The sequence below is a fragment of the Populus alba genome, chromosome 16 (genome assembly GCF_005239225.2).
Source record: "Populus alba chromosome 16, ASM523922v2, whole genome shotgun sequence".
Taxonomy (NCBI): domain Eukaryota; kingdom Viridiplantae; phylum Streptophyta; class Magnoliopsida; order Malpighiales; family Salicaceae; genus Populus; species Populus alba.
Genome location: NC_133299.1, coordinates 7879723 through 7901539, shown reverse-complemented (window position 1 = coordinate 7901539; position 21817 = coordinate 7879723). Strand labels below are relative to the sequence as shown.

The 21817-nt window shown below is 39.1% G+C and overlaps 3 protein-coding genes and 1 pseudogene across 4 annotated transcripts; 2 read left to right on the top strand and 2 right to left on the bottom strand.

Moving 5' to 3' along the window:
• Positions 1–296: 296 nt before the first annotated feature.
• LOC118062836 (protein ALUMINUM SENSITIVE 3-like) lies at positions 297–7936 on the top strand (annotated as a pseudogene).
• A 798-nt stretch (positions 7937–8734) lies between these two features.
• Positions 8735–9451, bottom strand: LOC118062843 (pathogenesis-related protein PRB1-3). Its single transcript, XM_073405417.1, has one exon. It carries the CDS (start codon positions 9449–9451, stop codon positions 8735–8737), a length of 717 nt encoding a protein of 238 aa, XP_073261518.1.
• Positions 9452–11322: 1871 nt separating this feature from the next.
• LOC118062828 (uncharacterized) lies at positions 11323–14713 on the top strand. The gene is made up of 4 exons (XM_035076685.2): positions 11323–11676; positions 11754–11929; positions 12018–12216; positions 14270–14713. Exons 1-4 carry the CDS (start codon positions 11592–11594, stop codon positions 14491–14493), a joined length of 684 nt encoding a protein of 227 aa, XP_034932576.1. The 5' UTR covers positions 11323–11591; the 3' UTR covers positions 14494–14713.
• Positions 14714–17672: 2959 nt separating this feature from the next.
• Positions 17673–20767, bottom strand: LOC118062817 (serine/arginine-rich splicing factor RS2Z33). Of its 2 annotated transcripts, XM_035076664.2 has the most exons (7): positions 20636–20767; positions 20130–20243; positions 19428–19467; positions 19172–19267; positions 18522–18709; positions 18322–18420; positions 17673–18196 (listed from the first exon to the last, which is right to left on the bottom strand). In XM_035076664.2, the coding sequence occupies exons 2-7, from the start codon at positions 20234–20236 to the stop codon at positions 17854–17856; spliced, it is 873 nt and encodes a 290-aa protein (XP_034932555.1). In that variant the 5' UTR covers positions 20237–20243; positions 20636–20767; the 3' UTR covers positions 17673–17853. The 2 variants fall into 2 exon arrangements, with proteins under 2 accessions (XP_034932555.1, XP_034932564.1); XM_035076673.2 differs by lacking the exon at positions 20636–20767 and having other exon boundaries at positions 19428–19709.
• Between the last annotated feature and the right edge of the window lie 1050 nt (positions 20768–21817).

Here is a 21817-nt window from a genome sequence, read left to right as displayed (position 1 = left end):
GCTTGAAATATGTATGAAGTTTTATTTTGAAATATGTTTTTTAATGTGCTTGAACTATGTATGAATTTTTATTTGAAACATGAATTTTTTTTAATGTATTTCAAAATTCCTTACGATTTTTTACGATTTTACGATCCGTATTTTTTACGATCCGATTTTGTGAAGGGCTTTCCGTTTTCGTTCTAAAAAATCACGATTTTAAACAACCTTGATGATGATGATGGGAACGATGACTGTGGGCTCTCTCAAGAAATAAAAAAAATAATAAAGACGGGATGTACCTGTGCCGTACTCAGAAAAGCACGAAACTTGCCACTTGACAAGGTGGTTTCGATGATCTACATATACATATTCCTCTAATAGGGACTCCACGAGATATCTCATTTTTATTCGGGGAAGGTCGTGTCTGCCACCATATGGATAACCACCACCACATGCAAGAAAGAACCTTTAACTTCTTTTTTTCTCTCTACAAACAGAGGACTTTAGCTCGAGCTAGTTAGTTAATTTGTGGTTTGAGCGGTAGAAATTAATATTAGAATGGCTTTCGACCTTGATGAATTGCTGAGTTCTGGTACTGGTAATTATGATTTTGAATGGCTGTTGACGTTTCTAAAGGGTATGATAAAGCCACTGGCTGCTACAACAGTGGTGCTCATGGCGGTGATTCTGTCCTATATGCAAAAGCTTGGTTTGGGGGGAGAGATGGTGTACTCCATCGTTAGAGCCTTTTCTTCAGCATCTGTTATTGGGTTTTGTTTTGCAGTTTCATTTTATTTTCAGTCAGGACCACGCTGTATGGATCATCCTTGCTTACATTTTCATGGTTCGTCTTAATTTATTTTTATTTCTTTTCTTGATTAACATTTTTAACTTGCAAGTTCTGTATATGTTAGCTTGGTAAGAAAGTTCAACCAAGAAGGAAAAAGCCGAAGGGTTGTGTGAATTCCTCGTTTCTGTTTTCATATTTATTTATTTTTTACTCCCTTTCTCGTTAACGAACAGAGCTTAATTCAGTTTGAATATATTTTTTCTGGATCAATTGATTATTTGTATGTCTCGGATTTGTTTTGATTTCTTTTTGAGCGGCCTTTCCATAATACAGCAGACATGTGATTTTAGCTCATACAGAAGAACATAGAGAGAGAGAGAAGAAAAGAGGTATTATTGGAGACAAAAACATGGAATTTCTAAGCCATTTTTGTTAAGCCTTGATTTTTCTCTCAACGAACAATCCTCGCTACATACCTAGAATTGTCTGCATGCTGACAGCAACAGAGTACAGGCTTTCTGTTTTCTTATTTTAATGTTGGTTTTCAACTCTACCGTCGATGAACTTGGCTGCCTGCATTTTACAACTTGCAAGTGTCAAGAAAATCTTGATCTGTAATGGGCTTTTTATCCCGGAAAATCCCAACAAGCCGTCTCAAATTTGTGATTCTTTTTTCTAGATTATAATTATAGGAGTTTGGCAACTGATGCAAGACTTCAACTAGGCTTCTCTCTCAAATTATTTTTCCTAGTTCTTGACATTATTATTGAACCCCTCGCAGGTCTCTGTCGCTGGATATACAGCAGGACAACGTGCCAAACACGTTCCTAGAGGAAAATTGGTGGCTGGTGCTTCTATCCTTGCTGGTACTGCAGTGACAATGTTCCTATTAGAATATGTAAATAAATCTATTATGCGCCACCTAGACTCTCCACTATCATGTATTTATATCAGCTTTCAAATGAATGACAGCAACGGGGAAACATTCAAATTAATTCCATCATGGTATCAGAGCAACCCTAAATCCATCTTCTTCGCACCAAGCCGCCGCCAAGGAATTTTGTTCTCTGTAAATAAATCTTCTCTACACACGCCACCCCAGTCTTATGCCTCCCCAGTGACCTTCATTTTTCAGACCCAGCTATTTCCACCTTTCCCTTTTCCCTTCCTTCTCCCTTGGCTCAAAAGAGCTGCTAACCGTTTCCCCCATCCTCTCTGCTGTTCCCCCACTCTTTGCCATCGAACCAGTGCAGCCTTCCTTCTCTCCCTCTCAGCTGCTCTCTTTTTCCAGCCGCCAGCTCACCATGACCCGTTTCCATGCAAGACCAGCCACCCGCACACTCCATTTCTGAAGCTGACAAGACCCAGCCTTCGTCATTTCTATCTCCTTCCACCTTTGTAATTTTTTTTTTCCCCTTCTTCTGGCCAGCTAAGAGTTGAAGCCCCCGTCTCCCCCGTAGCTTTCCCTCTTCTTCTCCTTCGGTCCCAGCATCTAGGCTGCCTCAAAACTGCCTCCCCACAAAACACCAATGACAGAGCACACATCCGACCCAGCACACTCCCCCCCTTCTCCTCCTCCTCCTAGACAACCTCCCAAACCTCATCCTTCTCATCCTGCTCTTGCAGTATCCAACATCAACACCTTCATCAAAGTCACCTTAGACATTGAAAAGGGCCAATACATTACGTGGTCGGAGCTATTTAAAATCCATGCTAGGGCTTATCAAGTTCTTGATCATATCATTCCTTCCTCAGCAGCAGAGATGAAGCAGGACACATCTCTTCAAGACACGGACCCTGACCTCTGGTCCCGGGTTTGATGCCATTGTTCTACAATGGATTTACAGCACTATCTCTGAAGATCTTCTCAACACCATCCCTTGAACGTGACTCCACCGCTGCACTTGCATGGAACAGATTGAGGGACATTTTCTCGGACAATAAAACTCTAGGGCTCTTTATCTAGAAACAAGAATTTTCAAAGTTCAAATGGAGCATTTTACAGATGCCTCATCCTACTGTCAACATCTTAAGTCCCTCTCGGATCAGCTGTCAAATGTTGGAATCACCCGTAACAAATGAAAGGTTGGTTCTTCAACTTGTTTCGGGTTTAACTGATGCCTATGCCAGTGTTTGGTTCCCAGATTCGTCATGGTGATTCTCTTCCCCTTTTACAAAGCACGATCTATGCTGGTTTTGGAGGAGACCGCAAGGATGAAAAAGGCTTCTCAGACCTCTTCCAACTCTGCCTTCTTTGTCTCTCAGTCGCCCATTTCCAGTGGCCATACGGCTGGAAATCCATTCCACCACCGCTCCAAATCACACTTCCAACCGAAGCTCCTCCACCCGTAATAGCAGAGGAGGTGGCAGTGGTGCCCGTAAAGTAGCAAAGGCAGAGGAAGGGGGTGGTGGCCGTGGAGGCCAGTTGCACCAGCAACAGTACACTACACCCTGGCAGCCAATGTCCTCACAGCAGCAGCAATGGTCTTTTCCTCCTTGGGCTGGGGCCGTGGCAACCTTGGGCTACACCCCCATGCCCATACCCAACAGCAAACCACTTGTCTCACCAGCCTAGCTCTCAACGTCAGACAGGCCTTCTTGGCCAAGGCCACAACAGGCCCACATGGCAGCCTCTACACAGCAGCCCCATCATCTTATGCTCCAACCGACATTCAAGCAGCTATGCATACACTCTCAATTACTCCTCCTGACAATCAATGGTAATGGACACGGAGCCCACATATCTCATATGACCGCAAACGGAGTAATCTTACGTCTTATTTCAATATGAGCAACAATCGTAATATTTACTGTTGGTAGTGGTCATACTATTCCAATTATTGGTTGTGGAAACGCATTACTACCTAACCCCAACCCTTCTTTCTCTTTGAATAATGTCTTGCATGCCCCAAAATTGATTAAAAATCTTGTCTCTGTGAGAAAATTTACCATTGACAATGATGCTTCTGTTGAATTTGATCCTTTCGGTTTTTCTGTGAAGGATTTTCAAACAGGGATGCCTTTACTAGAGATGTAACAGCACAGGTGACCTATATCCAGTTACCACAAACACCACCCATTGGAATCTCACCACCATCAACTTTTTACCGTTTTGTCTCCTGAAATTATGGGCATAGTCGTTTAGGAACACCCAGGAGCTCCTGTTTTTAAGCTCTCTTCGTAAAAACAATTTAATTGTTTGCAATGAAATTCCAAGATAATTTTGTTTGTCATTCATGTCCCTTGGGAAGCAAGTTAAATTACCTTTTTATGACTCTCTCTTCATATACCTCTTTGCCTTTTGATATTGTGCATAGTGATATTTGGTCATCCCCTACTCTTAGCTCGGGTGGTCATCGCTATTATGTTTTGTTTCTTGATGATTTCACGAATTTTCTATGGACCTCTCCAATTGCCACTAAAATCTCAAGTGCACTCCATTTTTTCTATCATTTCGTACTCATGTTAAGGCACAATTTGAAAGGGAAATCAAATGTTTCCAATGTGACAATGGCGGGGAGTATGATAATGGACCATTTCACAAATTTTGTCAATTAAATGGAATGACCTTTCGATTCTCTTGCCCTCATACATCTCCTCAAAATGAAAAGCCGAGAGAAAAATTCGTACCATCAATAATATCATCCGCACTCTCCTCGCTCATGCCTCTCTCCCATCCTCCTTTTGGCATCATGCACTTCAAATGGCCACCTATCTTCTTAACATACTCCCCAACAAAAAGCTTGCTTTCCAACCACCCACAAAAATTCTCTATCAAAAAGACCCGTCCTAACTCTCACCTTCGAGTTTTTTGGGTGTTTTAAATGCTATCCTCTTCTTCCATCTACCTCTAGAAAATAAAAATTGCAAGCTCGGTCAACACCATGTGTTTTTTTAGGGTATCACATCTAATCATAGAGGTTATAAGTGTTATGAGTTTTATCGAGCTCGTAAAATACTTATTTCACGGCATGTGACTTTTGATGAACATACATTCCCTTTTCTAAAATTACATGCTCCTCAATCTCCTACTTATGATTTTTTAGATGCAGGAATTACACCTCTCTTTCACTTCACCTATCAACCAAAATCCATTTGAAGCCCAAGTCTATCCCACCCCACTCGTTGCTCCACCGGCCCAACTACACCTCCTCTACAAGGCCAACAAACACCACTTCATCACTTCCAATTCTTACTTCTCCAGTTAGGGACCTCTCCCCGCACCAATCCGCTTCCCCTAAGAATCGAAACGCTACCCAGCCCATCCAGGGAACTCCTCACTCCCACGCAACCCATATCTCCTTCTCCACCGATCAACCAAATTCACACAGTCCACCCTCCTCCAATGGACACAACCCAAGCCATTCCCACTTGACCGTCCACCTCACTCTCCACATTAATGACAAAACACGATCCCAACATGGTATTTTTAAGCCCCGCAAATTCCTTAATCTTCATACCTCATCTGATACTTCTGTGGTTTGCCCTTTTACTTTCATTTCTCCATTGCCCACAAATCCCGTTCTAATGCATTCCATGATCATAATTGGAAATGGCCATGAAAAGAAAGACGAATATGATTGCTCTTATTGACAAATAAGACGTGGGACTTGGTCCGGTCTTCTTCCCTGCCCGTCCAGTTAATGCTAATATCATTCGAAGTTTGTGATTTTCAGGCATAAGAAGAAATCTGATGGTTCTTTTGAGCGGTATAAAGCCCGTCTTGTTGGTGATGGTGCAGGTCAGCAAACGGGTATCGATTGTGGTGAGACCTTTAGTCCTGGTGTGTCAAACCGGCCACTATTCGAACGGTACTCAGTATTGCTTTATCTAAATCTTTGGTGTCTTCATCAATTGGATTGTAAAGAAATGCTTTTTTTGCATGGGAATCTCGAGGAAACAGTTTATATGCATCAACCTCCTGGCTTCCGAAGTTCAGAACACCCAGATTATGTTGCTTGCTTAAGAAGTCCCTTTATGGGCTTAAGCAAGCCCCCCGTGCTTGGTACCAACGTTTACGGATTATGTGACTACATTGGGTTTCTCTCACAGTATTTCAGATCATTCTTTATTCATTTATCGTCAGGGCAACGATATGGCATATATTCTTCTTTACGTGGATGACATTATTCTTACTGCATCTTCAGCTGCTCTTCGCCAATCCATCATGTCTAAGCTTGATTCTGAGTTTGCTATGAAAAGATTTGGGTCCCCTAAGTTATTTTTTGGGCATTTCTGTTACCAGACATTCAGGAGGTCTCTTTCTTCCCAAAAGAAATATGCCGAGGAAATCATTGAGCGGGGCCGGTTATGTCTTCTTCTAACCCATCTCCTACACCGGTGGACACGAAAGCCAACTCAGTATCTCTTCAGGAAATCCTTATCATTGATCCAACTGAGTATCGTAGTCTTGCTGCGCGCCTTACAGTACCTGACATTTACAAGACCGGATATTTCTTATGCTGTTCAGCAAATTTGTTTGTTTATGCATGACCCCAGAACTCAACACATGTCTGCTTTGAAGCGTATCATTCGCTACATTAAGGGCACTATCGAATTTTGGTCTCCACCTTTATCTCTCTTCAGTTTCATAAACTTATTTCCTACACCGACGCCGACTGGGGTGGTTGTCCAGACACCAAGACGGTCGACTTCAGGTTATTGTGTCTATCTTGGGGACAACTTAATCTCTTGGTCTGGCAAAAAGACAGCCGACCTTGTCCAGGTCTAGCGCTGAGGCTGAGTATCGTGGGGTAGCTAATGTAGTGTCTGAATCTTGTTGGATTCGAAACTTACTCTTGGAGCTACATTGTCCTATTCCGAAAGCCACTTTAGTATATTGTGATAATGTCAGTGCGGTGTATTTGTCCGGTAACCCAGTTCAACATCAACGCACTAAGCATATTGAGATGGATATACATTTTGTAAGAGAGAAAGTCGCTCGTGGTCAAGTTCGAGTTCTCCACGTCCCTTCACGTTATCAGATTGCTGACATCTTCACTAAGGGACTTCCGCTGCAACTATTTGATGATTTTAGAAATAGTCTCAACATTCGATCACCTCCAGTTTCGACTACGGGGGTGTATTAGAATATGTAAATAAATCTATTATGCGCCACCTAGACTCTCCACTATCATGTATTTATATCAGCTTTCAAATGAATGACAGCAACGGGGAAACATTCAAATTAATTCCATCAGTTCCTGCTCGTTATATTGAACGTTTTCCCCTTCACTCCACGGTACATCATCCCCGTTGCAGGCATGATGGTTGGAAATGCAATGACGGTTACTGGTGTTGCAATGAAAAGACTCCGCGATGATATCAAAGTCCAAATGAACCTGGTATGTTAAAGACAAAACTCATCACCAAGACTTCACCATGTTAGGACCTTTTTGTTTAGAGGAGATGCATGGGACTCGGTCTTTGTGTTAGGATTGCACCTTTGACCCAAAACGCCTTAGAGTTAGGGGTTGAGGGTCAATCTTAGATAAAAATACCTCAATTTCTCCATTCATTTTCGTTGTAGGATATTTACAACTTTTATGTGAACCCGACATGTCATTTATTGCTAAGAGTAACTAGTCCAATTCTGATTCATTTTTGTTGTTTGTTAACAATTTCCATGGCTTAATTATTCGAATTGGGTGGTTTCTGTTGCAGGTAGAGACAGCATTGGCACTTGGAGCAACACCACGTCAAGCCACACTTCAACAAGTGAAAAGGTCTCTTGTTATTGCGCTTTCTCCTGTACTGGACAATGCCAAAACTGTTGGTCTCATTTCACTTCCTGGAGCAATGACTGGGCTTATCATGGGAGGGGCTTCTCCACTAGAAGCTATTCAATTGCAAATCGTGGTGATGAACATGCTCATTGGTGCATCAACTGTTAGTAGCATTATGTCCACTTATCTTTGTTGGCCTGCTTTCTTCACCAAAGCTTATCAATTAGAAACCAAGGTATTCTCTACTGATTGAGGTTTATTGATACTGTTGCAAACACCCTACCGTATATGTAACACTTGAAATGGCAAGGGAGCAGTATCAATATCTGAAAAATCTACTGTGTGATGTGATAATTTCTGATTGTACAATGCGTAATGCGCAAATGAAATGATAACACAGTGCATCCTTGTGGTGCGCACTTGAAGCGTTATTGCATTATATGGGTATGGGATCGCATGATTCGAATTACACCACAGCTTCTAGCCTACAGTTTTATCTGAAATCATTAGTTAGCAATGGAAATGCCAATAAACATTTACCCTTAGTTGAATTGTTTGCTAGGATTATATATATCTATAGCTCTACATTTATTTTTAATCGTTTGGCCGTGTCATGACTGAGGTGTTATGAAGCAAGCATATATATGAGGTTGGCTGGTTAATGGTGATGCTAGTTTTCTCCATCCTTTCCTCATCTTTTCCCACCCTAAAAACCAACATAATCACCTATAAGATGTACCTGCTTGAGGGGAGGGGGACTTGGCTAAATCTACTTAGAGCAAAGTGATAAAGAGCAACTTGGGCAAGTAGGCCAACCAGCCATGTGTGATTAGAGAATTAACCTGAACCGGTTCAGCCTACCTTGTCTCGGATTCACCATAATCCTGAACCATTCGCGCTTTTGAACCATCCCCATTGAGAATCAGAGAGATTTCCATTGGTGATTGACAGAACCTGTACTATAATCCTGGTAAAATCTCATTTTGTATCCAAATCAGCAAAATTGTCCGTCAAAGGACGCGATTTACAATTCTCATTGCCAGCAGATCTGAAGTCAGAACACAAAAAAGAAAGAAGGAAAACACAACGGAGAAAAGCTGTCGATGGGTTATATGTTTATTACATGCTATATATCTTATACTCTTATATGGAGGAATACATGCAACTCACAAGCTAACCAGGCAGCGTGCCTGTGAAGATGGTTAGAATGCATATTCTCAATATTGCCATGGCAGTGTCATACATTGTTAAGTTTAAATTTTGAAGGGGTCAAATTAGCTGGATGCCCAGTGGTGCCTGAGATGAAATCCCTGTTATTAGCTGTAATCACGGTGAACCCCGTGGGGGCATCTGGGCTTTCTGAAAGTTGTGAGCTTGATCGATCGGGCGACGGAGGATACACAATACTTTTGCCGAAACGACCACCAAACGGGCCCTGATAGTAAATATTCCCCGGAGGATCATAGGAGCAAACAAATAGGTGACCTCCATTGTTATTGCATAAAGCATGGGCGCAGCCTACAGCCTGAGTCGTATTCCATACAATCTGTGTATAATGCCCACAGACACTGTTGTTGAGGCACTCATTTGTTAATGGATCGTAATTTCGCACTTCATCACCCCAGTATTTGACCACCTTGGAAGCATTCCAGTGATCTCTTAGACCCCAAAACAAGTTCTCCCCAAAAGGGCTATTGGGAGAGTGTTCCAGGTTCTTGCAGTCATCAAGGCGCGTGTTGGCCCACCGGCGAGCATATCTAGCCAGCATTCTGTTCCAGGACAAGGACGTTAAGTTGTGCATTGCCCTAATCTTGTTGTGAGCCGCAAGGAATTCGGTAGGCCTTGACAATGGTCTTCGTCCGGTTGAATCCCTCAAGTCCGATGACCTGGTAGAGTCAACATGGTCTGGAAGGGATAAAAGGAGAATGGTTGCAAGAATTGCAAATCTCCACATTGGTCCTGCGTGATGTTGTGTTGTATACCTCAGAAATATGAGAATATGAAGTTAGAAATATGGATTCAAGCAGGGCGACGAGCTAAATTCCCTCCCAGCAATGCGAGAGCAGCTGCAGGAGAGGGAAAGAATGGGTGTCTAAATTAGCCGCCTGCAGCTCTCTCCTGCCATCAATTCCATAATTAGGCATTGTCTGTGTAAACCACTCGATTTTTATCTCGGAGTGTGTGATTTTCAGAATAGCAAATTGACTGTTTCCGAATCTGATTCTGACCATTTCCTGCTTAACCTCTGCCATGAAATTCAAAGTAACTAGACTGGTTAAATATAGCACTCCCATTTTAATGTTGTCGGAATATCATCCGATTTTACACGCCGGCTCAAACACGCACCACCACCGGAAAACTAAAACAACCGTGATCATATTTTCATGCCTTCGTTCTGTGATACAATTAGATTTCCAATCCCTTCAAATACCACTGAAAACAGATACTTATGATGGAGAAAATTATAACCCACAGGTTACATTTGTTTTCTTTTTTTAATCAGTATTTTTTTTTTTCAAGTTGTAATACGGGTCTGCGATATCATCAGTGTTCCTTTGACCATTACACGGAGGTCATCGTATTCTTTCATCTTGTGCTGTAGGCCTTTACCACATATTACAAGCTACAAAACTTTCATTAAATTAAACTCTCAGTGTAATTGAAATGTCATCGTTTTAAGGTGTTTTTGTGTAAGAAATACGCCATGTGGTACATCTCTAAAAAAATAATAAATATATTTTAATGTGGTTGTTCGTAATCAATTGAGGCCAAAGTAATCATTTTTGGTTTAATTTAGTTGTTATAAAAAATAATTAAACTAATTTTTTTTTAAAAAAATCAAAATTAGTTCAAACCGATTGATTTCAGTTCAGTTTTTTAGAATAAAAACCAGTTCAAACCGGTTTGGCTTGATTTTTTTTATTTGACTCGGTTTTTTTTGTTTTGGCTCGATTTTTTCCGGTTTGGTTTGGTTTAGTTCGATTTGATTTTTTCGGTTTCTAGTTTATAAAACTGAAACCGAATCGAACCCGTTATTTTTTTTTAATTTTAATCAGTTTTTTTTATGATTCAATTTTTTTCAGTTATTTTTTCTAGTTTTTTCGGTTATTTTAGTTTTTTTTGTTTGCCCCTAATTGAGGCCACAACAAAGGTAGGGAAGCTTAGTATTATGGGCAAGATAATTTTCAAAAGTATTTTTTAAAATATACATTAAAATATTTTTTATTCATTCGTTTTTTATTTTTTACATTAATGGTGATAATAATCAAATAACAAAACATTAATATTTTTTTTTTTTCATGTAAAATATATCTAAAATAAAAAATTATCACACTTTTAAAAATTATCTCCATTAATAATACATGTCAGAAGTGTGATAAAAATAATAAATAAATAAAAAAGGGAAGGAGAAAACTACAAACATGACCTCTAATTATAGGGAATTTTCTTATAGTGTCTCTAAGGAATTTTATTTATCTCAATTAGGTCCCTAAATCTTAGAAGATTTTAATGTAGTCCTCCTATCCATGTCTTCCAGCCAAATAAGTTTTTTCTTCTTCTTTTTTTTGTTTTTGTTTTTTTGAATTTTTGTATAAAATGACATCGAGAATTTTTTAATAGTTTGAAAATACGACTAAGATTAATATCCAACAATGTCATAATCAATGGGCTAATTTACCACTCCTTTTTTCTTGAATAAAACGAGAGAGAGAGAGAGAGAGAGAGAGAGAGAGAGAGAGAGAGAGAGAGAGAGAGATTTTCTACCGCGTCCTCATGGCTCATACCACTAGCACAGCATGTTGAAAATGCCCTTCAGCTGACGTAAGAGAGAGAGAGAGATTACTCTCGTGATCCGTGCTGCGCACCCCAGCGTAATCTAGACACCACCCCCCGTACAGTATAGCGCAGCACGAAGCGGTCAGCTCACGCAAACGAACTATTCTTATTTTTCATTTCTACCAGAAGCTAAAAAAACCGCCATAACTAATTACTCTCACAAACTCACACCATCTTCTAAAAACCCTGTCGATATTTACAAGTGCGTACCAATCAATCAATTTATTGATTTATAACTCAATCGAATATCGAAAGCCATGTCGATTTGTTGCCATCTTCAGATTCCCAGGGTTTCTTCAGCTAGTTTTCTCGTCTCTTTGATTTTCCTCATCTACTTTCCAGGTACGAATAGAAGAAAAATCTCATCTTGTCAATCTGGAGTCTTACATTAAGATTGATTGGTGTGTGTTTGGTGACAGGAATTGTATTACCCGCTGTCGTAACATTGGATTCGATGAAAATATACCGAACACACGAGTGGTTTAATGTTGAACCAGCAATATATTTCAGCTGTAAAGGAGAGAACCAAACAGCATTGCCTGATGTTAAACAAGTTAATGTCTCGTATACTTTTAAAGGCGAAGAATCATGGCAGGTAAGGTTTGCATTTTTATTTTTTTAAGTTTCTAATTAATTATTATTATTATCATCTTATTTTTTGTGTGCGTTTGTGTTGTTTGTAGCCTTTGACAGAGTTTACGAGTGTGAAATGCAAGAGATGTGGATTTTATGAGAAGGATGACTTCAAGTCTGATGATGTTTTGGATGAGTGGGAGTTTTGTCCGTCGGATTTTGCGGGTTCTGATGGGAAAAATGAGCGAATTATTCACGGGGAATTTGATGCTACTTTTTTGTGTCCACAATGTGTGCCATTAGCAGCTGGTGAGTGTTGTTGGTATTTCATAGTTCAAAACTTGTAACTATATTGTGTACATAATGTTTCAAGATGTTGTTAGCTTCTAGCCTACGATGGATAACTGGTTTCTTTACTGGAATGTTGAAGTTTGGAGTTTGAGTGTCTGTATATATAGAGCTAAAGGATGCCATTTTGCATCAAAGGTTAAAAAAATATTTGTAATGCTATTTTGTGAGGTCATTGAATTGTGTTTGTATGTGCATCTGTCAAAAAGAAAAAGAATGCGAGTAATTTGGAGATGTGTCGCTTCGATGGATGACTAGGAAATGTTGCTTTTGAAAATTAACAAGCTTTAGTGATGTTGGGGAAGGTGTAACTCTGGTTTGGCTCCGTGGTTGATGACCAACTCGTTATATTTTCAGATGTTTAGATGCTACTATACCTGTATGATATACATTTAGCAAGTGGGTGTGTGAATTATGCCATCGATAGGTAAATGAACTTTTAGTCAGAAACAAGGTGGAGGTGGGGGGCTTAGATAATCAAGGGACTTTGATTCCTGTTTGGCTGTACAACAAGAGTCATGAGGTGGGATTTTTGCTGTCAGAAGAGTGATCGTGTACTTGTTTCAGCTTGCATGTTGCTGCTACACTAATTCTGCTTTTGTAGTCATCACAGACCTTTAGATGCTGTTGGTACTTCAATTATACTTTCTAGCTTGTTTGTGTGTGAATTTTCCATCTGATTACTAAGTTGACCAACCTTGCCGGCTATTGTAAAAACAAGGGACCTGCCTTATGCGTGTTATGTTAGTTATCTGTGTTATATGATCATGTATTTTCTGTGTATCTATGTTTCAAGTGTTTTTAAAAGCTTCTTGCCTATGATAGTTTAGTGGAATGTGGTTTGAATTGTTTCTTACAGAAATGTAATTATGAAGGTGAAGATGCTGTTATGCATCAAAGAATATTGCCTTAATGGATGGCTAGGAAGTAAGAACTGCTGTTTTAGATAATTTAGGAACTTAAGCAGCTGTAGTTAAGTAAGAACTTAACTCTGGTTTGACTGGACCACTTTGATTGATGAGCTGAAATTTGTGTGGAACTTTGATTGTTGCTGCTATGCGAACTCGTGATTTTTTCAGATATTTAGATTGTACTGATAAATTTATGATACTTATGGCAAGTTGGTGTGTGAATTCTTCTACTGGTTGAATAGGTAAATGAACTAATGAAAAAAGAGGAAGAGAAGGGTGTTAGGTTTGCAAGTTGCTGCAACAATAAACTGCATTCATGCTCATTTCAGCCCTCTAGATACTACTGGTACTTCAATAACACTTTTTAGCTAGGTGGCCTGTGGCTAAAAGTTTAACCTTCAGGGTATTCTTTTGATAGGGTAAAAGGTTGTAGTCGAAAAGGAAATAGGATTTTTATTTGAACACTGTCTGTTAACCGGTTTTTTCAGAAATTCTGTTTCTGATAATTGAACTCCATTATAGGTGCATTTAACATGCATTTCTCTATTCCAATCCTTTAAATCCTTGGGCCATTCAGGAATTTGAAATAATAGCATACGAATGATATTTTTAGCTATTATTAATGAAGGCAATAGAATATATTTTCGAAGAATCGATAGAATTACTAAAACACAACCTCTTATTGCTTGAGCAAAACTAATGCTATCCCAGGTTTCAGCTATTTCTATACAGACCTTTTCTTGTCTTTTGTCTTCTTCTCGTCTGTTTTGATCTCTTTTTTTTTTTTTTTGTCACTTTCCTTTGTTTTTCTTCTGTAGAAGTAGAATCTGAAATTGTGAATTTTGTGTTTTTACACATCCAATTTATAAACATAATTTTCATCAGCTCAGAAGTATAAAAAGCAAAAAAAAAAATGAAATTTGTCTATTCTGACCAAAAAAGGGGAGAATGCAAATTTGCTTGGAACAAAGGGACATGCCTTGCGGATGTTTTATTAATCCATCTGTGTGTGATCTGCATGTCCCTGTGCTTGTTGATGTTTCAGTGCAGACAGCTCTTTGTTCAAAAGTATACTCATGAGTCTGTTGTCCATTTGTCAATAGATTCCACCTCTGCCTCAAAGCCCCACAAAAAAGGGAACGAAACGCATCTTGCTGTGGTCATAGTGATCAGTGCTCTGGTTTCAACTGTGTTTGTTCTTGGAGTAGTAGCAGCATACAAGTACTGGCAAAAGAAGAAGAGGGAGCAAGATCAAGCTCGGTTTCTGAAGCTGTTTGAAGATGCGGATGATATAGAGGATGAATTGGGGCTTGGCTCTGTACTGTGATAAATTTTATTAGCTTGACCATCATCTGTATAGCACACTGATCATACATAATATTTTACAACGTCAAAAGAAAGAAGTTTACTCTTAACTTCCTCCTTCTCTGTGATTGTTGACGTGTTAACATTAACACTTGCGATGCACATGTAATCTAGGTCTTAATGAAGGTCAAGAAGACAAGATTAATTGTCTTAATTCCCAACCTAGAAGATTTTTTTTTATTTTTTTTATCCCCCTAATGAGACTATTCAAACAAGTAGATTAGGGATGGATGACAGTACTCACCACAGGTTGTCAGACAAGCGAATCAAACCAACGGTTTCGGTTTGATCTAAAAGAAGTTTAATTCAGATCTTCATGCTTACACTGGATGAATTTTGCTGGGTTTTGCAGCAGCATTGACCCATGCTGCCAAGTGGTAATTATTTGTTCAGGAGAAGGTTCCGTTGAACCCTGCCTCTCTGACAACAAGTAAAGATCACTACTATTAACCATTGCTTTAATACAAAAGAAACTCTAAACTGATGATAGTAACAGAAGCTGGAGAATCTTTATTCACTAGAAGCTGCAAAATGTTTGGGTCAAGCAAGGCAAGTAAGCGAAGAAACCTTCACAGATGCTGCCCATCTCATCCTGGCTGTAGCTATATGCATATCTGGGCTCATGCTTGTCATCGTAATTGGTATCTTCCTTCCTCTCATCAAACCAAGACTCGTAGCCAGACCAATTATCATAATACGAAAACTGGGTTTCTTCACTTTCATAATGGCCAGAATATATGTCTCTCTGTTCTTCACCTTGAAAGCATTCTTCTCTGCTGTGCAATCCACTGCCATTCCCGTTGTTATCAGTAATATTGCCATAGGAGGAGAGGTCATCATCCCAACAATCACCAAAGGTGAATCAAGATTCGTATTCACTTCCCCAATTCCTCCAATTGTTGCATGGCAGCTGCCCTTCTTCCTAAGGGTTCTTTGCGTCCTCTTCACTATATGGTGAGGAATTGAAATCGTGGAAGGAATCACCCTGGTAAGGAAAACCAGAGGATAGCATATGGCTTCTAACAATGGAGGGAAATCATCATATACTCCAGGAATATCATAACTGTCAAAAAACGAAGTGGGACAATCTTCTGCGATGAATGCTTTTGGTTCTTGCATATGATAATTAGATAGAATTCAACCAGCAACACTTTCTCCGGACTTGGTCTTACTGAATTACCTGCAATTAGTCCTCTCTACAAATGGTTCCTTCTTTATCCTGTTGATTCCTGTATCCTAGAGGTGGGTTTCAGGGAAAGAAAGCTGGTTGTTTGGGCAGCGGACACCAGCCTTTTAGGGGATTGCCCTGTCTAGCACCGCCCTTGTATCGATGAGATTCATTCTATAGCAATCTCTGCGTTCCTTTCACCAACCTTGAGACCCCTTTTGAACCGAACCAATACCAGACCAAAAATAAAATTAGAAAAGCAACATAAACATTGGCGTCTTTAAACCAGTGTTGTCGACTAAAGCAGTTTCTGTTCTAACATTAAATTTCTATTGAAATTCACCACAGTTCTTGAGGAATTCTATTATGGGGCCTGAATTTGTTTCATTTTTATTTATTTTGAGAGATTCTAATTTCCAAAATTCACAGATCTTTAGGAGGCATGCAATCTAGAACAAGCTTCCCATTTAACACTTGTTTGTCAAGGAAAAGAACATCGATCAAATAACTTCACCAGTTCGAGAATTTTGTTTGAGCATTCCTCGAAAACATGGATATGCATTTTCAGTACAAAACGAAAGCATGGATATGCATTCCTCGAAAACAACGAAAAAGGAAGGCGTGGATAATCAGGTGGAATGTCTGAGCATTCATGATAACTGAATATTCATTCACGGCCAACCATTAGCTTTTTGATTGTAGGAGCGCAACCAGACTCCATAGAGATAGGAGGGAAATTCATCTTCCAAAGCTATCTGATCTCATGACCAATCTACTACACAAATTCTGGTCCTTGAGATCATTTATTCAGACACATCACAGCAAATGTTGCCAAAAGGGGGCTCCATAGATATTTTGCACGGAAAGTCTGAAAGGAAGCCATGCTTTTCCCTTGATGATCTTGCCAGTATCTAATATCCTTGTGGTATCATACTGCTGCACTGTTGAATGTACATGCAATGAACTCCAGTTTTCAACTTTCTTCAAACCCTTTTCCTTGTGGCATAATAGGATAATAGCCCAAATCCTGTTCAGAAGTCAATATTTCATCGGATCATCCACGAAAAGCTTTCATACCTTTCTGAGTAAAAAAGTAATAGGATAAGGGTTTAAATGACCTTGTGCAGTACAAGCAGGGCAAGTTGGATCAACGTAACTGCTCAAAACTTCTCAAGGAGCGATTGAAGTTATCCAATTCCTTGGAATGAGAACCATAGATTGCCTTGATAGTTTCTCTACAGCTACTGCAAACAACATAAGAGAACAAGGAAGAGAAAAAGATGAGTCTTGCGTTTCGGCCAACAATGATGTAAGTTGTAAAAATTGTGAAAGCAAACGTCAATGTCGGAAGGGTTTGTGAAGATCTCTTCAGGAGAGGCAACAGCAGGCCCTTGGCCAGCTTGCAGTGCCACGACACTCCATGCACCGCCACAATGGCTCTTTCGTACTGGCAACAAAGCCTGCAGTGGGCGTTGCCCCGAGACCTTTTGCATTCTTCAACTTTCCTTTCTGGGGTGACCGTTGCGCTGCAAAGATAGTTGTGTTGAAGTAAGATGAGTGTCATGGCAGGTGACATTTTCAGTTGAGAATTAGATGGATTCCTAGGAGCTTTAAGAGCTCGGGTTTTGACAGTTCATGACTTTAGAACTCCACAACGAATTTGCAGTTGATTACAAAATAGCTTGTAGATCCACATAATTATTCGACATCTATTTAGGGAAAAAAAAAACAGTGATTCGACATTTTCATGCTATGACTACTCTAATTTTGTTGGTTTACAGCCGTCGCCGAGAACGCAGAACCCAACCCCACGTCATGCTTGAAATTCCAAGTTGATTGGAACCTGATACGCAAATTCTTTTCTCCACCATAGAATTTGCCGAAACAAAGAACCCGCTCCATCCATGCTGAAGTTCATTCATGACATTAGGTCATCCAGATTGTCGGTTCTAAATCCAGAAAAACAAAACGAATTTGAAACATATAAATCCATACCACGGTTCAAAATAGGCCTAAATCCAAATCAAAAGATTCAAATTACATATCTCTACTTATCATATAAAATGCTTATGATCATCTAAAATAGAACAAACTTAAGGTCTGGGCGATGATAGGAAAGTGCAAGCAGGCGTCCTAATTCCATTGCATTGCATTTCAACGTGACACATCACTATCTCTTGGTGAGCGGTTGTTATCCTCATAATCATCATCAACAGGACTTCTATCATCTCTTGGACTAGGGCTGCGGCTGCGGCCATTAGTCTGAGGAGGACTTCTATACCTCTCACCTCGAGGGCTTCTGCTTCTTCCCATGGGGCTGCCACTGTACTCTCTATCCTGTTCATCATCCATTTTCCGAGATTTAGGAGAAGCACGTGGGCTGCCTTCATCAGGTGTTGGGCTGCGCTTCCTTGCCTTGGTATTCTTTGGCTCGGGGCTCAGTGACCTGTTCTCATTCTCAACACTTCGCTCCCTCTTTGGTGGTGATCTTGATCGGCTGACAAAAGAACAGAAGATACAGTTACCACAATATACAATAAATTGCACAAAAATCCATTATGAAAGTCGCACTGTTACAAGAGAATATTGCATCTTCATATACTTTCAAAGAAAATCATAAACCTGTAGCTTCGGCCTCTGCTGTAACTTGGGCTACGGCTTCTGCCACGGTGAGGAGAGGGTGATCTATCTGGTGAACGAGAGTAACTCCTCCCACGCTTACTGGATAGAGTACACAGTAAAAAAGGAGTAACAATGAGCATCAGTGGGAAATTATCAGAAAATGAAAAGAAAGCAGGTGCAGAAGCAGAAGTGAAGATTACGTAAGTTTCTTGGGGCTATTCTTGCAGTTTCTCTCTATATGACCTCTTTCCCCACAACGGTAACACTTGTTCTTCCAGTCTCCAGCTTTGCAATCTCGAGCCCAGTGACCATCAATGCCACAGTTGAAGCAGCGTCCAGATCCTGGAGGAGGACCTCTGCCCAAATATTCTCGAGAACCACGAGGTACCTATACAAACTCCCAAGTAACATGAAACAACATTTAAATTGGTACATGAGCAATAATAGCCTTCACAATTATATGAATTGAGATCTTATCATGCTTTTAACAGGAGCCATATGAGAAATAATTAGCAATCAACCCGCTCAATCTTCTTCAAGAGATAGAATCAAGTTCAAAAATTAAGGATCAAGAACCTTCGTGAATTATAAAAAAAAGGATGAAATGAATTGGATGCTTTTTGGAAAATCAAACTTTGGAAGGCCACAAGACTAACACGAATAAAGTAGTTTGTTATCTAACAAAATCTTAAATTAGCTTTGATTTGGATTAGGATTTGGACTTGGTCCCATCTTCAAACAACCAATTAGCTTCCAGTTAACCCCATAAAACAAAAGACAAAGCAGACTTAGTCTACTAATTTACAGTTGTAATTATACTATTCGAAAGCATTAACTAGAAAGAACTTACCCCCTTTGCAAATTCCACGATGATACGACTTCCATCAAAATCCTTACCATCTAAGTAATGCCTTGCATCATCAGCATCTCTGGGATCACTAAATTCCTGTTTAAAAAAGGTGAGAAAAAACCAGCAAAACAAACCATATGTGTATCATAGAACATATAAAGCAGTTCTCATCAGGGGGAAAAAAATATGTGTGCTCAACCAAAGCTCTGAAAAATTACGTTCAGTGAAAATCATGAGAAGAACGAGAAAGACTTACAACAAATGCATAGTCACGCTTCATATCCACATCTCGTACTCTGCGAAATGGTTGCCACAAACAGTAAGGCCATCATTACTTAAGTACTGCAAGTGTATGATACTTCACCCCTCATAGACGAACTAAACACCAGTTTGAGATTGTTGCCAATTCCATAAAAACACGCAATAACATAATAGAAAGAATCGCCAAAGTCTCCTATAACTCGGCAAGAATTTCCACCAATTCCATCATGGCAACCCCCTCACCATAGACCTCCAGGTTAGGCAATAGGCCAGAAACCTTCAACAAGATCATTCAAGTTAAAAAAATGACACCTAGGGCCACCCACACAGATAACACAAATCAACGAGCAAAACAAGCTGTTGAAGACCTAAATGTTTCCTAAGTATTCACAGGGGCAAACCGCATTTCTCTATCAATCAATGGCAGTTAAGCAAAGGAAACGAACAGATAAACTGTTACTTTACTGCAGGGAATACATCAATGGTGTTAAATTCATGTTGCAGCATCATTCAGCAGAAACTTGAAAGCCCAGGAATAAATTGTACAAAATACATTTGGACGAGTTTTCAATAGCTAGCTATAAACCAAAAAACCCACAGTGCACAATCCACCGGTGTGTTTGTGAAAGAGGTGACCCTAATTACAACTTAGGACCAATATGTCAAACATGTTAAACTTAGAAATAAGAGAGATTACCGCCCATATTTGCTGAAAAGATGTTCCAGATCCCGTGATCGTGTCCTAGCAGCCAGGTGGCCAACATAGAGGCGAGTACTCGCATATCGGTCATCATAACGTGGCATTTTCAAACTGCAACAAACAAAACAAGTCCTTAATACCTAGAAAACCACTAAAATGGAAAGTCTATTCTCTTGAGCTCCATAGAAATCAAATAAACAAATTAATTGGCCAGAAACTTTACAAGATATCAAATCTTTCAATTATAGTTGGCTTTATAGCAGCGCATCATTTATTTATGTAAGAACATCAAGGTACGAAGAAATCAGAACAAAAAGGCACCCAAATTGAAAAAAGATAACATCTTTACCGCAACAAAATCTGGATTCAAAAAATTGCAAATTTTTCACATGGATTAATCACTTATTAAATAAAACAAACTCAAAATTGAATTGAAACAGCAATAAAAAGACTTAAATAAACCCTACTTTCTAATAAAATCAATTATATTAAGCAATTCGTACCTTGAAAACCCTAACTTTTTGAGAGAGAGAGGTGGCTGGTTTAGATTTTATATAAAGCTAAGCAAACCGACGGGGATTCCTATGTTTTTATCTCTTTGATGACGACTGAAAAAGGTAAGAGACTTGATTTGGACGGACAGCATATGTTGATGTTAATCCAAGGGCTAGGAATTCAAGACGAAAATTCTTTCACCCACAACTGGCAAATTGATTGGATTTGTGGGCCGAGATCCACATCTTTGAGGCCCATTAGTGCCATTTATTGCTACACGTTTCGCTTTTGTTTTTTTTTTTTGTTTTTTTAATATAAAATTATAAACAATTTGAAAATGTGGTAAGAATTATTTGTTAAAATATTTTTTTATTTTAAAAAAATTATTTTAAATATCAGCATATTAAAAAAATTCAAAAAATATATAAAAAACAAATAAAAATTATATTTTAAAAAAAATATTATTTAAAATACAATTTCAAACTGCCATGCAATGTGAATTGAAAATAAATGGATAGAAAGGTCCATGGATAAATTGAGATGTGTGTTAAAAATGAATGTGCATACTTTTTTTAGAATGAATGTACATATTTATTAATTTATATTTTATGATTTCTATGGTATTGTATTTTATTGATCATCATCAATAACTTATATTTATAGGTTTCTTTTCCCTTGTTCTTGATAAAAGTTGATGGAGATCATTGAATGTTTGGGATGGTAGGGAGAGGACACCGCTCAACATGATTGAATAGTCATTAGATTTGTTACTTAAAAGGACATACATTTTTCTAATTTATTCTTATTAATCATTAATAAGTTTTTAATATTTTAATTCATATTTTTGAGTGGAAGTTTTGAGTCAGCTTTTGTTACTTTTTTTTTAGAGCACATTGACATTACTTTTTTTTAGTCAGGTTTATTTAAAAGTTATTTGTGAGGTAGCCTTGCATTCTTAGATGATGATTTGTGTGAGCAGGAGTTGGAAGAAAATGGAGCCCAAATCTCTAGGAATACAAGTTGGGCAAGTTTACTTCGACTGGTGTGATCGCCGATGATTAATTCCGAGATGGCATAGAGAGAGTAATTAAGCTTATTAATACCTTTGTTATTGTGATGAACAAGGCAAAGGTTAGAAGAGAAGGAATACTTCAAAGGGGACAAAATCAAAAGCCTACAAACTCACTGTT

Excerpts from the sequence above, each read along its gene's own strand:
- LOC118062828 (XM_035076685.2), top strand. The coding sequence starts at position 11,592 with ATGTCGATTTGTTGCCATCTTCAGATTCCCAGGGTTTCTTCAGCTAGT. Across the intron at positions 11,677-11,753 it reads TTTCCTCATCTACTTTCCAG|GAATTGTATTACCCGCTGTC; the intron begins GTACGAATAGAA and ends GTTTGGTGACAG. Across the intron at positions 11,930-12,017 it reads AAGGCGAAGAATCATGGCAG|CCTTTGACAGAGTTTACGAG; the intron begins GTAAGGTTTGCA and ends TGTTGTTTGTAG.
- LOC118062817 (XM_035076664.2), bottom strand. The coding sequence starts at position 20,236 with ATGCCACGTTATGATGACCGATATGCGAGTACTCGCCTCTATGTTGGC. Across the intron at positions 19,468-20,129 it reads CTTTTCAGCAAATATGGGCG|AGTACGAGATGTGGATATGA; the intron begins GTAATCTCTCTT and ends ACCATTTCGCAG. Across the intron at positions 18,197-18,321 it reads AGCAGAGGCCGAAGCTACAG|CCGATCAAGATCACCACCAA; the intron begins GTTTATGATTTT and ends TTCTTTTGTCAG.
- LOC118062843 (XM_073405417.1), bottom strand. The coding sequence starts at position 9,451 with ATGTGGAGATTTGCAATTCTTGCAACCATTCTCCTTTTATCCCTTCCA.